Source organism: Brassica napus, chromosome A1, assembly GCF_020379485.1.
Source record: "Brassica napus cultivar Da-Ae chromosome A1, Da-Ae, whole genome shotgun sequence".
NCBI lineage: Eukaryota > Viridiplantae > Streptophyta > Magnoliopsida > Brassicales > Brassicaceae > Brassica > Brassica napus.
In genome coordinates this window covers 8,945,694-8,960,136 of record NC_063434.1, presented here as the reverse complement: position 1 = coordinate 8,960,136, position 14,443 = coordinate 8,945,694, and the positions used below count along the sequence as shown (strand labels likewise).

The 14,443-nt window shown below is 30.0% G+C and overlaps 1 protein-coding gene across 3 annotated transcripts; it reads left to right on the top strand.

Annotated features, from left to right (window-relative positions):
* The first annotated feature begins 1,414 nt into the window (after positions 1-1,414).
* Positions 1,415-10,613, top strand: LOC106444407 (beta-galactosidase 12). 3 transcript variants are annotated; one of them, XM_022717050.2, is made up of 20 exons: positions 1,415-1,552; positions 1,688-1,783; positions 6,234-6,334; positions 6,550-6,645; positions 6,765-6,877; positions 6,973-7,039; positions 7,131-7,223; positions 7,343-7,486; positions 7,990-8,078; positions 8,213-8,318; positions 8,400-8,484; positions 8,577-8,695; positions 8,775-8,936; positions 9,008-9,189; positions 9,276-9,385; positions 9,466-9,575; positions 9,660-9,770; positions 9,859-9,969; positions 10,039-10,244; positions 10,306-10,613. In XM_022717050.2, exons 3-20 carry the CDS (start codon positions 6,242-6,244, stop codon positions 10,445-10,447), a joined length of 2,139 nt encoding a protein of 712 aa, XP_022572771.2. In that variant the 5' UTR covers positions 1,415-1,552; positions 1,688-1,783; positions 6,234-6,241; the 3' UTR covers positions 10,448-10,613. The 3 variants fall into 3 exon arrangements, with proteins under 3 accessions (XP_022572771.2, XP_013741344.2, XP_013741337.2); XM_013885890.3 differs by lacking the exons at positions 1,415-1,552; positions 1,688-1,783 and having other exon boundaries at positions 6,050-6,334; positions 9,014-9,189; XM_013885883.3 differs by lacking the exons at positions 1,415-1,552; positions 1,688-1,783 and having other exon boundaries at positions 6,050-6,334.
* Positions 10,614-14,443: the final 3,830 nt, after the last annotated feature.

Sequence of the window (14,443 nt, the reverse complement as noted above, 5' to 3'; positions counted from 1 at the left end):
ACATTATTGATACATCTTTCTAAAATGATATGTTAATTACTCATTATAGTTACGACTATAAATATAATAACTGAATATATTAAAATATTAAAAATATATTTTTCAATAATTTTTTTCACCTTTTCTAAATAAAAATAAATAAAAACGTATTTGAAAATTAAATTCAAATACATTTTCAAAATTTAAAAAATTATATTCATCTGTTTATATAAATATTCATCTGTTTATATAAAGATTCATCTACTCTAAATATTAATCTATTTATATAAATATTTATTCTATTAAATTAGAATCATGACCACTTTATATAAGTATAGTCCAACAATAAAAATTCATGAATCAATTAAGATAAATAATAAATATAAATAGTTGTTTATAAGAAAATTTAAATGATTTAATCTATCTACTCTATTAAATAGGAACATTATATTATTATAGAAGTATTACTTATAAATTATATTCTATGGGTTTTAGTTTAATGGATTTTAAATAGGTTATTCGATTAAAAATATTTATTAAATGTGATTTTACTTAAAGTTAGTGAAGACCATTTACACACACATATATATATATATATATATATATATTTAACAAAATATATTAAAAGTTATTTTTTCAAATATTTTTCAAAGATTTTGTTTGGCTTTCGGTGTAGGTTGGATTTGATATTGATTTTCGGATATCACTTTAAAAACCTTTCGAGTATATAGACCAAACTTAATAATGAGACTTTGATTTTCGGGTGGATTTCGAGTCTGCGTTTTTGGATACAAATATTCTTAATTAATTATGTTAGGTAACTATAAGAAAATATAATATGTTGCCAAACTTTAGGAATATATTTTAAAAATAATTTCTGAAATACATATGACATAAGTGTATGATTATGCAACTTGACATATTTAATATAGTTATCAAAAAATATGTTAAATTAAATTAATATTAAATAAAAATATGATTACAAAAAATAACACAAGTTTAAAAATTAAATTATAAAAAATTATATATATATACCCGCCCTTTTGAAAGGGCGGGTCAGAATCTAGTTAACAAGTTAAAACAACAGAAAAAACCTTGATAAAGTAATTTAAATCGCCATCTATTTCAACTGGTGTCCATCAACTAGTATAAGTTCTAGTTGCGCCCATTGAAACACATCTAAGGGCAACTGGGAAAACTACATGAAGAATAGAATCTGAATCACAATAAATGAAGTCAGAATCAGATAGATATGTATTTAGGAAGAAAACAGAAGTGGCATGAGAAAAATAAACGATAGAGAGATGGGATACGTATGCTGCATAGGGATCACAAACTCCAACAAGGCAACAAGTGACACTCTGAGAGGAACAAGACACACATGACGTTGTACGTATATCTATAGATATGTGAATGTCAGAACAATTGGGGTCATGTCCAACGTTTTGGTACTTTTCACGACTTGTCTCTTTTTTTTGGTTTCTTATATATTAAAGATTTCCCAAAAGGGACCATTACCTCTCTGATCTTCACCACCGTATCATCTGTCTTGGGACACTTCTCTTTCTCTTCGGTATTGTCATCTAATCTTTACCTCATTATCACATATATTTCATTCATTAATTAAACCGGATTTTCTAAGATTTGCTTCGCTATTGTCCAGAGTAATCTTTAACGTATAAGAGAAATGTTTGTATGTGGTGTTCAGGTAAATACATCAAAGGATCATGAGTTTGGACTCTGTGTGAAGAAGGAACTTCGTCTTTTGATGCAGTTCTCTCCCAGTCATAGTCCACAAATTATGGTAAGAGAAAATATGTTTCCCAGTATATACATAAATTAACTATCACAAATAACATATCAAGCAAATATGAACTAAAATATAATGTTTATATAATAATTTGGATTTAATATAAAATTTTCATACTTTGATAAATTATTAACCAAAAAGTTACAAACTTCGAATAAAATTTTCGTATGAATTAAGTGGATTTATGGGATTCTTGTTGTGAATGCAAACAATAGTCCAATATTGAAAGTTTAGACAAATAATGTTTATATAAATGGATTTTAACTTTGATTAGTACGAGATCTTTTGGAAAAAAATCCAAAACTAAATTCATGTTGGTTTTGTCTTCAGCACCAAAGTGGATAATATCGTACTAATCGTTCGCATAAGAGTCGTACATGTGCTTAAAAAAATCCAACAACTCTTAAGAAAATATGTCATATTTATTAAAAAAAAACAAAATAAGTCATATTTTCAAAATGATTACATAGTATAAAATTAAATTGTAAATTAAATTGTAAATCCTAAAATATTAAAGCCTAAATCCTAAAAAAAAATGAAACATTAAACCGCAAAAGCCAAACCCAGAAGTTCTAAACTCAGATTAATATAATAAATCTATACCGTAAACCAAAAAACCGTATTTGTTAATTTTTTAATATGGTTTTAGTTTTTAAAAAAATTAAGCCATTTTTCTTCGTGTTCCATTTTACCACATCGATGAATAAAGAACAATTATTAATATATACATATGAGCTAACTAAGTGGTGGTCGTCTAGTGACAATTTTTTTGAGTCTGGTGTGTATCCATATTATTTATGGGTTCAATTTTCTCTGGAACTAAATTATCATCAATTAGCCAGTCTGAATTTGGGTTTCGACCCAAATAGTTTACATGGTGGATCGTAACAGATGATCGGAAAGTATTTTAAATTTGGGTCAGTGTAATAGCCTGTTTACTCTATGACACTAAGTGGGACAGAACTTAGGTTCACCCCCTAGGGTGAACCTTTAAATTCACCCCATCTTTTAACACCAATTAAATTGACACATAGATTATTAATTAAAAAACAATAAATTAAATAAAAAATAGCTACAAAAAATAAAAACGCTAATTTTAACGATACTAATGCTTCCAGCTAAACCCTAAACCCTAAATCTTAAATTCTAAGCCATATACCCTAAATTTTAAACTCAAATCCAAACCTCTAAACCCAAACTCTATACCCTAAACCCTAATCCTAGACCCTAAACCCAAATTATATACGTTAAACCCAAAAAATAGACTATAAACCTAAATTCTATACCCTAAACCCAAATCCTAGACCTTAAATCCAAACCGTAAACCTTAAACCTAAACCATAAACCCAAACCATATACTTTAAATTGTAAACCCAAACTCTAGACACTAAACCCAAATCCTATACCCTAAACCCAAATCTTAAACCCTAAACTCAAACCGTAAACCCAAACTGTAGATCCTAAATTTAAATCGTAAATTTGGATTAGAGTCTGGTTTGGATTTAGAATCTAACGGTTTAGTTTAGGATTTATTTCATGATGATATATTGGGAATTGATGATGAGATATACCAATATGTCGTAGGATTATTAATCAAATATCACATTATCTTCTTCATATGTGAATTGGGAATTGATGTGAAGCTGAAAACCTAAAAGATGAGTCAAAAGATCACGTTCTCTTCTTGTTAAAAGGCTACGTCTTTTTTTTCTCATCTGTTTTCTTTTTTTATAATTTTATTTCCTTTTTTTGTTAATTTTACGTGGCACTTTAATTGGTGTAGAAGGGTGAGGTAAATTAGAGAATTCACCAAAGGGGGTGAACCCAAGTTTTTTCCCACTAAGTGTGTTCTTTCTGACCCGATAGGATTATTAAAAATAATAAAAAAAAAACATAAACATATGAGCTTTGTTAACAATTTTGACGATTCTTTAGTTGCTACTGGACATACATGGGTTTATATTACTAAAAAGCAAAGAGTGATATTAACGGGCCTTAAAAGAAATTTGAGCCCGTTGGGACCATATTTGGATGGATAAATTCCAATCTACGTATAAGGAATCGAGTGGAAGTTTTTCGGGGAACACAAATTTAGGCTATGATTGTTTATTTAGTTTTTTAACCTTTTTTTTTTGTAAAAAATAGTTTTTAGTTTTTGAATTTTTTGGGTCTGTGTCTTTAATAATTTTTGAATTTTAGTTTTTAGTTTTTGGAAACAAGACATGTATAGGATAGGCGATTAGAGATTATATATTTCCAGCAGAGTCTTTATAGTGATTAGAGATCATATATGTCTATAAAACAAGACATGGAAAATATATGTCTAACAAAGAGTAATAAAACAAGACAAGGGAAAGTATAAAAGTTTGTATAAACAAAGAGTAACGGTATATCTGTCACAAATCACAATGGTTAGTTGGTGAAAGTTGGGAGGTTTGGATAGGGTGGTGCTAGTAGGGTTTGGTTAATTAGAGCCACGTGGCAGTCTCTGGGTGGCGAGTCGGCAGTGGAAGACTGGAAGGTAAACCTTTTTAATTAGCAAAGTTACGTCAATGGGATGCGGCTACTTGACTTTCTCAACCAACTACAAATGTCAACTAAACCTCATTGCATAACATCAATTATTGATTTAATGATTTTAATTCATAATAGTATATAGTTGTCTGTGTCCATCGAGTTCAAGAATGTAAATAGGTTTTGCTATTTTCGTTTTCACATTGTTCATACTTATTTATGACTATATTCTCACTATCCATTAATGCATTTTCATTTTCATTTTCACTAGACGTACATATTTTTATGAAAATGACTGAATGAGGTAAAATTTTTGTTTCTTTCAGTGAAACAAAAAGCGTCACCTGTTCACAAAAAAGGTGTCACCAATCCCATTTTAAAAACTTTGCCTAAGGTCTTTATTGTACAAGGGACATTCATCCCTAGCTGAAGTAACTTGTTTAAGTATAAAACTTAACCATTAACATAACTTACATTCATATAGAAATTAATTTGGTCAGATCATATAGCTTGGCATCATAAAAATATACTTTAGTGCAACCGACTTTTACTATAGTCTTCAACATGTTTACTTTGGATCGCGGACCACACCAACTGCAATATATCACACATTTTAATGATTTCATTACGATCTGCAAAATAAATGCTCAACTTATGAGATTAATCCTATAAGTCAACATAAATTTGAATTATATAAATATGAAACTAGCATGTTAAAATCTTTACAAACTATTTAGAAAGAAAATTATCCAATTTCGATTTTATGGAATGTGAAAGAACTCATATATAAGGTGGCGCAAGGTTTGGTTATTTGAATACTATATATAAAGCCTATAATCTTTTTTAACAAAAATAAGAAGTGGTAAAGCTCAATGGTAGATATAAAAGTGAAATTTAAAAATGGAGAATACAGAACGTAAAGAAATGAAAATTTGTAAACTACGCAACTGGTAACTGACAAGCTACTAAGGGTTCAACTTCAAAGTCACCCGCCCTAAGCAGCAATATTGGTGTATTGGGAGAATAGAACATATGGATTCTGACGTCATAAAAAGAAACACATGCATTTAATAATCTATACATACAAGTTCTATGATACAACAAGAAAACCAAATTTGGATTTACAAATACTAGAAAAGGACTCATAGATTAGTGTAAAATTTAAATGTTTGAAAATTATAAAAGTAGTTAATCGAAATTTTATTTTATGATTTAGAAAAATGTAAAGTGAAATTAATTGGTCAACTCAAAATGTTTTAATGGGCACTGCTTTACAACCTTTTCAGTATTCAAATTTCTAAATGTTTATTGAGTATAATTCAAAATTTAGAGTGAAAACTATATTTTATTAAATGTAACAACTAAATGTGAAATTTAAATATTACTTCATTTGTTTTATAATAAGTGTCATCTTAACATTTTTTTCTTGTTACATAAAAATGTCATTTTAAAATTTCAACACAAATTATACTTAGTTTCAGCTGCAAATTAATTGCAAACTGCATTAATTTTATAAATAATTTTATTTATTAAAAATACAATTGATCAAATAAATATAATTAATAATAATTTAAATACATTCCAATAATTTTCTTAATCCTTGTAAAAATATCAAAGTGACACATATTGAAAACGGAACGAGTACATTCTAATCAATTGTGTCTAAACATGATATAATAAAATAAGATGGCATAATGTGTGTTAACCTTAATATATAAAGAGACCATATATAAATAGCTTCAAGAACCTCGTGAGTTCCTCCTCCAAACCCACAAATACCCCAATACCTAAAGTTTAAGGTGGAATCTTCTTTACCAATTTCTTAGAAAAAAATTGCTTTTACAAATAACGGAGGAGATGGGGTTGAATTTTAGGAATAAGGCTTGGGTTTTTCTGGGTATTATTTGTTGTTCATTGTTGATTTGTTCAGTTAAAGCAATGGTCACTTACGATCATAAAGCCGTGATCATCAATGGTCAGAGAAGGATCCTTCTATCTGGCTCCATTCACTACCCAAGAAGCACACCTGAGGTATTCTTCGGCATTTTTAATTTAACCAAAAACATTTCTTATGATATATGTATGATTATGTAGAACTAAATGTTATTTTCTTCTTTTCTTTCCTATGGCTTTTTTTCTCTGTTTCTGCACATGGGTTTTGCTTGTAGTTTACACTATTTCATTACAAAATTGTATTTTTGTGTAAGATAATTAAAAATCTTGTGAATGCTCTGTTCTATATGCAGATGTGGCCTGATCTTATACAGAAGGCCAAAGATGGAGGCTTGGATGTGATACAGACTTACGTTTTCTGGAATGGGCATGAACCTTCTCCTGGACAAGTAATTTTACAAAATGAACCAAATTATTATTATTTAATTTTTGTTTTCACTCATAGACCATGACCAAAACCATAACCCTCGATCCTTGTCTAATGCTTATTATTTGTTCTTTGGTTCAGTACTATTTTGAGGACAGATATGATCTGGTCAAGTTCGTTAAGCTGGTACAACAAGCTGGTCTGTATGTTCATATCAGAATTGGTCCTTACGTTTGTGCCGAATGGAACTTTGGGTAAATTTAATTACGTGTTAATGTAAATAAAATTTGTAGAATTGTTTCTTTTTATCAAAATATTTATCTGAGAAAATATGTTTCATTGGTTGTAGAGGGTTTCCTGTTTGGCTCAAATATGTTCCCGGTATGGCATTTAGGACTGACAATGAACCTTTCAAGGTCTAAAACTCTCTCATTTTCCTCTTATAGAACTTTTCCACTCTCTGGATAATTTATTAACTAGAAAAACATTTGATGTGATGATGAAAAGGCTGCAATGCAAAAATTCACTGAGAAGATTGTGGGGATGATGAAAGAAGAAAAATTGTTTGAGACCCAAGGAGGACCCATCATTCTGTCACAGGTTTGTATGTTTCCTATAGTTATTAGATAAACCAAAAATGCTTCTTTAATGTTCAAATTTAGATTTTTATTGTTTGTGTATAAAACATGAAAAAATGGAAACATGAAAAAAATGGGCAGATAGAGAATGAGTATGGACCAATAGAGTGGGAGATAGGAGCACCAGGAAAGGCATACACAAAATGGGCAGCTCAAATGGCAGAAGGACTCTCCACAGGTGTCCCATGGATTATGTGCAAGCAAGATGATGCTCCTGACTCCATTGTATGTGTTTTCTTCTTTATTTATCTCCCTATATTTATTACATTTTTATATTTTTATAACATTTTTCGTTTTTGTGTATTTAAAAGTAAGAAAGAAAATAATTTAACTCATATGTTATAATTGATTTACCTAATTATTCTTGTATTATTTCAGAAAAAGACAAGTTTGTTTAGTTTTTTTCTGTCTAGTTGTGTGTTCTTTAAGCAAAGCTGAAGTTTCGTTTTTGAATATCTTACTACATTTTCTTGTCTTGTTTTATTTTTCCTCTTAATAATACACATACCTCTCATTATTGTATATGTTTTCTTTCAAGCAAAAGAAGATGTTTGTTTATTCATATGTTTGAATTATTGAATTTCTTTTTGTGTTTGTATTCTATACCTCTAATCATCTATCCTTTTCTTTTTCTTTTTTGAGAAAGTTACTATCTTTTTCAAACTTTTGTCACATTTATTCACCGCTACTGCGTTTTGCCTTTTTTTTTCCCTGTATTTACGCAATAGATAAACACATGCAATGGGTACTATTGTGAGAATTTCAAACCAAATTCAGACAACAAGCCGAAGATGTGGACAGAAAACTGGACTGGTTGGTAAGTCACACAACCTAACAATATCTAAACAGACAATCAACTTTTTATAAATATTTAAACTCAAATTATTTTAAGTATGTTTTATTACAAAAAAGTAAAATTTCTGTGTGAATTTGCAAAAAATAATTTACCAGGTTCACGGAGTTTGGAGGTGCGGTACCATACAGACCAGCCGAAGACATTGCCTTCTCTGTGGCTCGCTTCATACAGAACGGTGGCTCCTTCATCAATTACTATATGGTACCTTCTTATTCTTTATTCTTGAGATAACCTAATAACAAGATTTGATTATTAATTGTCTAATGAGATGTTGTCAAACAGTACCACGGAGGAACGAACTTCGACAGAACAGCCGGTGAGTTCATGGCTACTAGCTATGACTACGACGCTCCGCTCGATGAATACGGTAGCTTTAACTCTCATCACCTGAAAACACACAATGGTAACAAACTATATCTAACATTTTTTAACGCATTTTTTGGGCTATGTGTTCAAAAGGGTTACCGAGAGAACCTAAGTATAGTCACTTGACGAAGTTACATAAGGTCATCAAGCTCTGTGAGCCAGCATTGGTCTCTGTTGATCCTACAGTCACATCCCTCGGCGATAAACAAGAAGTAATGAATACACTGCAATGCAAAAGCAATACAAAGTTCAAAGATTATTTACCTTTTTATTTGCTTTTTTCTTTTTTAGGCTCATGTGTTCAAATCCAAGTCATCTTGTGCTGCTTTTCTCTCAAACTACAACTCTAGTTCTGCTGCAAGAGTCTCCTTCGGGGGATCTACATATGACCTACCTCCGTGGTCTGTTAGTATTCTACCTAACTGCAAAACCGAGTATTACAACACTGCAAAGGTAAACCAACATTCAAAGCTTATCACTCACGTTACATTGTTGAGATCACTGAGAATGACTTGTGTTACAAGGTACAGGTCCGTGCACCAAGTATACACATGAAGATGGTTCCCACAGACACACAGTTATCTTGGGGATCATACAGCGAAGAGATTCCTTCTCCAAATTATAATGGTACATTTGCCAAAGATGGGCTTGTGGAACAGATAAGCATCACCAGAGACAAGACTGACTATTTTTGGTATCTGACAGAGTGAGTAAATAGTTAGAAACTCTTGACTATCTTACTGACTCTATGGAATGGAACTCATGGTTGGTTTTGCTTGTGGATATAATCAGCATTACAATCAGTGCTGATGAGAAGTTCTTGAAGACTGGTGAAGACCCTCTTCTTACTATTGGGTCAGCTGGGCATGCTCTTAGTGTATTCGTTAATGGACAGCTTGCAGGTAAGATTCAGATAGGCCAAACACACTCATGGTAGCTTGTCTTTCTCTTCTGTTTAAAAAAAAAAGCTTTTCTGTTTCAGGAACTGCTTATGGATCACTGGAGAAACCAAAGCTAACATTTAGCCAGAAGATAAAACTAGCTGCAGGGGTCAACAAACTTGCACTGTTAAGTATAGCAGTTGGTCTCCCGGTTAGTTCTCTTGATGAATAATATATATTTGTTCATAAAACTTAATGTAGTCTGAGCGTTGCTGCCTTCATGTATTATTCACAGAACGTTGGCTTGCATTATGAGACTAGGAATAGTGGTGTTCTTGGCCCAGTCACACTGGAGGGAGTTAACTCCGGAACATGGGACATGTCTAAATGGAAATGGTCCTACAAGGTCAATTCAAGAGCACATAGCTAGACTTTGATGCTTCTGCATCTTACCAACCATTATACCAATGTTTTTCTTTGTGTGATCCAAGCAGATTGGTACTAAGGGTGAAGCTCTGAGCATTCATACCGTAACCGGGAGTTCCACCGTGGAATGGAAAGAAGGACCATTAGTAGCCAAGAAACAACCCTTGACCTGGTACAAGGTAAGAGAAACCTAGAGATCATGCTTACCAACAAAGCTAGATCAAATATTTAACTATCCTTTTTTGCAGTCTACTTTTGAGACACCAGCAGGCAATGAACCATTGGCTTTGGACATGAACACAATGGGGAAAGGCCAAGTTTGGATAAATGGTCAGAACATCGGACGTCATTGGCCTGCATATAAAGCTCGTGGGAAATGCGAACGCTGCAGCTATGCTGGAACGTTCAACGAGAATAAATGTTTGAGTAACTGTGGAGAAGCTTCTCAAAGATGGTGAGTGAGGAAAAACCACCTAATCTTTTTCTTTAGGCCAAGTCTAATATTTTGTTTTCAGGTACCATGTACCTCGTTCGTGGCTGAAGCCATCTGCGAACCTAATAGTTGTACTTGAGGAGTGGGGTGGTGACCCCAATGGGATCTCTCTTGTAAGAAGAACATCCAAGAAAATAGCTTCTGAGTCCATCTTTTCAGGATAAAAAAGCTGCTTGTGATAAAGTTCTGTGCAAGTAAATTTCAAAAATACAGATTGTATGTACATATTATATACTGGAAATTATTATATTGGCTCATGTCCTGTGCCTATTCATATAATACAGAGTGTATAAAGAATATTTTTCTCAGCTTATAACTTTTCTATCTTCATTTCCCTCTTGTGAATATAAATTCTAGATAGTAATGACTAATGAGGTGAACGGTCTTTGGTCACTTTTAAGAAGATATCAGCAATCAGTCAACACAATATCTTGTGTGTTTCTTGTCCACATTCCCGTCTTCTTAAACTGAACGTTCAGTCCTTTGCCTCTTTGGTCATGTTCATATCAGCAAGTTCTTTATTTGCAAAATAAACTACTACTATACGCCTAAAACGAGTTATGCTATTGGCTAATCGTTTGACAACCCAGACAAGTAATGCCTCAAGTAGCGTTTTTGTGTGTTGTTTGCCATGTCGTAATCCTTTTCTTTAATCTCAGTGTTGATTTTCTGGAAAGAGCTTTGACGATCTTCTCCTCTCCTCCACTAGCTTTGCATTGTTGTGTAGAAAAGACTTTTCTTTTTTTTTCTTTGTAACACATGAGGCTTCTGTTTCTTAACCTTTGTTCTTCACTTCTTTTTGTTTGTCTTTTCCCCTTTTCTGTCTCTTCCTTTTCTTTCTTTTATTCAACTCCTTTTTTTTTAATATTACAACAATGGAAGAAAAATGATTCATTACAATGAAACTCAAGTATGCATTGTATAAATGGTTGTCCAGTTCATGAAATTAGTATTTACATTCAGGTTTTACTGTCTAGTATATTTTAATGCATCACGTCTGTCATCCACGTCAAAAATAAAATTTATATATATTATTTAATATGTCAATTTCTTTTATGTTTTGCATTCATGTTAGTTTTTATAAGAGTTAATTACTAAGTTATCCTTAATGAATTAATTTTTTTTATATTTCAATACCATTACTAATTTTTATTTAGTAATTATTAATTTGATTTTTTGTTTAGTTTCCTTTTTACTTTTCTAAAAACATATGTATTAAGAAGAAAAAAATTATAAAGCTTTAAAACGAATTTAAAAACAAAAAAAATATTTATATATGATATGTTTTCATAAAGAAATGAAAGTTCACAAAAAATCTTGATATTAAAAAAAAAATCATCTCTTTAAAACATAATTCTAATAAACATAAAATATTTTCAAAAATATATCAATTTTGTTCATCTATTCAATTTCCTATCAATCTTTGCTTCTGTTTCTAATATTTTTTTTAAAAAAAAAATTATTAATAATATCACGAATATTCTATATAAATAAAACTTATTAGATTCGACTTTCTTAGAATCAAGAATAACTATACTACAACTTAAAGTTAAAGAATATATGTAATTTAATATACTCAAAATGCGTAATTCAACGAATCTAATTTATTATATAAAAAATCAAAGATCTAAATAAAATAATAAGATGTTATTTTATAAAATTTATAATGTATTGATAAACTAGATGACTAAAAACATATTATAAAGCAAAATAAAATATTAATAAATTGTTATAATTTAGTTTTTTGTAAATTATATAAGCATGAGATTTCAAATACTATCGTTATATTCATTTATGTAAATTTGAATCGAACAGTTTAATTTATTTTTTTGGTTTCACTCTCAAAACAATATGTTTTTTTTATACATAATCTTAATAAAATATATTTACATATTCGAGACAACAACCAATCTTACTGCAAATAAATAAATAATCAAATTTTAATTTATTTAAAACAAAAAGTATTATCATTGAATTCGGAGAAGTGAATGAAATCCGATATATAACCATACCGACTAAATATTACATATCCAAAATCACATGTCTAATTAAAACAATATAAAACTATTAATTTAAATTATACGTATGAATTATAAACTATTTTAAACCAAAAATAAAATATCTATCAATTATTATAATATATTTACTTTATAAATATTTATATCATCCAGTAACATATTAAATTAAAAGAAATTGCGTTTCCTGAAATAGTACAAATGATAAAATTTAAATTACTTTATTACTAAATTCTCATATGGTTGTAAGAAAAATTCTTATATTTACTGTATTATTATAATTTACCTGTTTTTCTCACAGGTTTGGTCATTGGCCTAATTAACTATAACTAGATCTGGACCCGCCCGACTGGGCGGGTGTTTTTTTCTGTTTACGTAATGCAATTAAAATTTTTTACACCTTATATAATGTATCAAATTTTTATACAAATAATGACAAAAATACATCACATAATACAAATATTACTGTAACATAATTTGATCACACCGTGGCATTTCTAATGTTTTACCTGTTATTTATCTTAGATCATCACTTAATCATCCTGATCTACTTTACTAAAATTCAAAAAAATACAAAGAGTAGAACTAACAGTTTGATCAGCTAAAACCATTTCTAATGTTTCATCAGCGTAAGGTGGGTTTTGTATCCATGAGTGAATCAGTTTCACTTAAACACGCCACACATCCTTAAAGGGTTTAAGATCGCTAATCAAATGAAATCTTTTGTTAGCAGACATGATTTTTTTGTGAGGTAAGTCGTAAAAGAATGTGTAGAATAAGTTTATACTCGGGTAGAATATATAGTAGAGGGACAATACCATAGTTGAGAATAAATATTTTTGCTTATTTTGCAAGGCATATTAGGCGAAATAAATGAAAAGAATATTTCGTTGATTCAGTTTCTTGTTTTTAAAATTATGGTAAAATCTTTATGGTTATGATTTGAAATAAGAAATGATAAAATCTTGTGCTTGTTCCGCAAGTATGTGGGTCAAATTTTTTAACGCAATACAAAACGCTAAAGTTGAGGAAATATCTTAACCACCCTCGCAAGGCATCTCTTGTTTGCATTAGTATGCAGAATATGTTGTTGAAATTCGAATATTGTGTTTATTGTTTAGTAGTTATGGATCAAATTTTATATATATATTCCTTGTTCCGAAATTGAAGGGGAAATCTTATTTAGAAACAAATTAGTAAATTCTGCAAATATTTCTAATTTTTTTTTCCGAAGATTGTTAGGGAAAAATATTTTCAATTCAAAAATATTAGATTTTAATAAGATAGATAATGATTATTAATTATTTGGACATATGGAAGTCAGTGGAATATTTCAATATAATAAGGTGGTTACAAATATGCTACAGACACCACCATGAAATTAAGTGAACTGAAATTGTTCAAACTCGTGTGAGAATCATTGTTAATTTTTCTTTGTTTAATTACTTATAAAACTTATATAATTTGATGTTCGTGCAGGTTACGTAAGCTAAGGATGGGATTCATATAATAAGCAATGTTAAGGTGTCGATATTGCAGGAGAATTATTTATGTTTGTTCCTTTATTTAAAAATATGTAGTTTGTTTGAGTTTATTAGTAATATGTTTCCTTTTTTTGTGGTTCGTTTGAGTTATTTTAGGAAAACAATAAATAAGTGGAAAAAACAATTATTTTTAATGTAAAATTAATTTAATTCTCAATGGCAATTGACTGTAAATATTATGTAACTTTTAGGGTTATTATATAAGTGTACTTCTGTTTTAATAAAGTAGAAGTATATGACAAATTATGTTTCGCAATAAAAGGTATGATGACAGATTATACTGCCACAATTAGCAATAATAATCTACTGCAATCTGTTACAAAGATGGCAAGTTGGCAACAGACATTTTAGTTTGTAACATAGTATTTTGTTGCTTATGAGATGAGAATGCGACCAATTTTTGTCTAATAATAGAAGACGAAATATGAAAGGAAGAAGAATATTTGTATCACAGAATCCATGTGTGGCTCATGTGAACGCATTAAATAATTTTGTCAAAAGTAGATTCTATTAATAATTACTTAACGACAGTTACATTTAATATTTCAAATCTGGTATGTAATCACTGAATTAAGGCTATCTACCACCTAAGTTCCGTAGT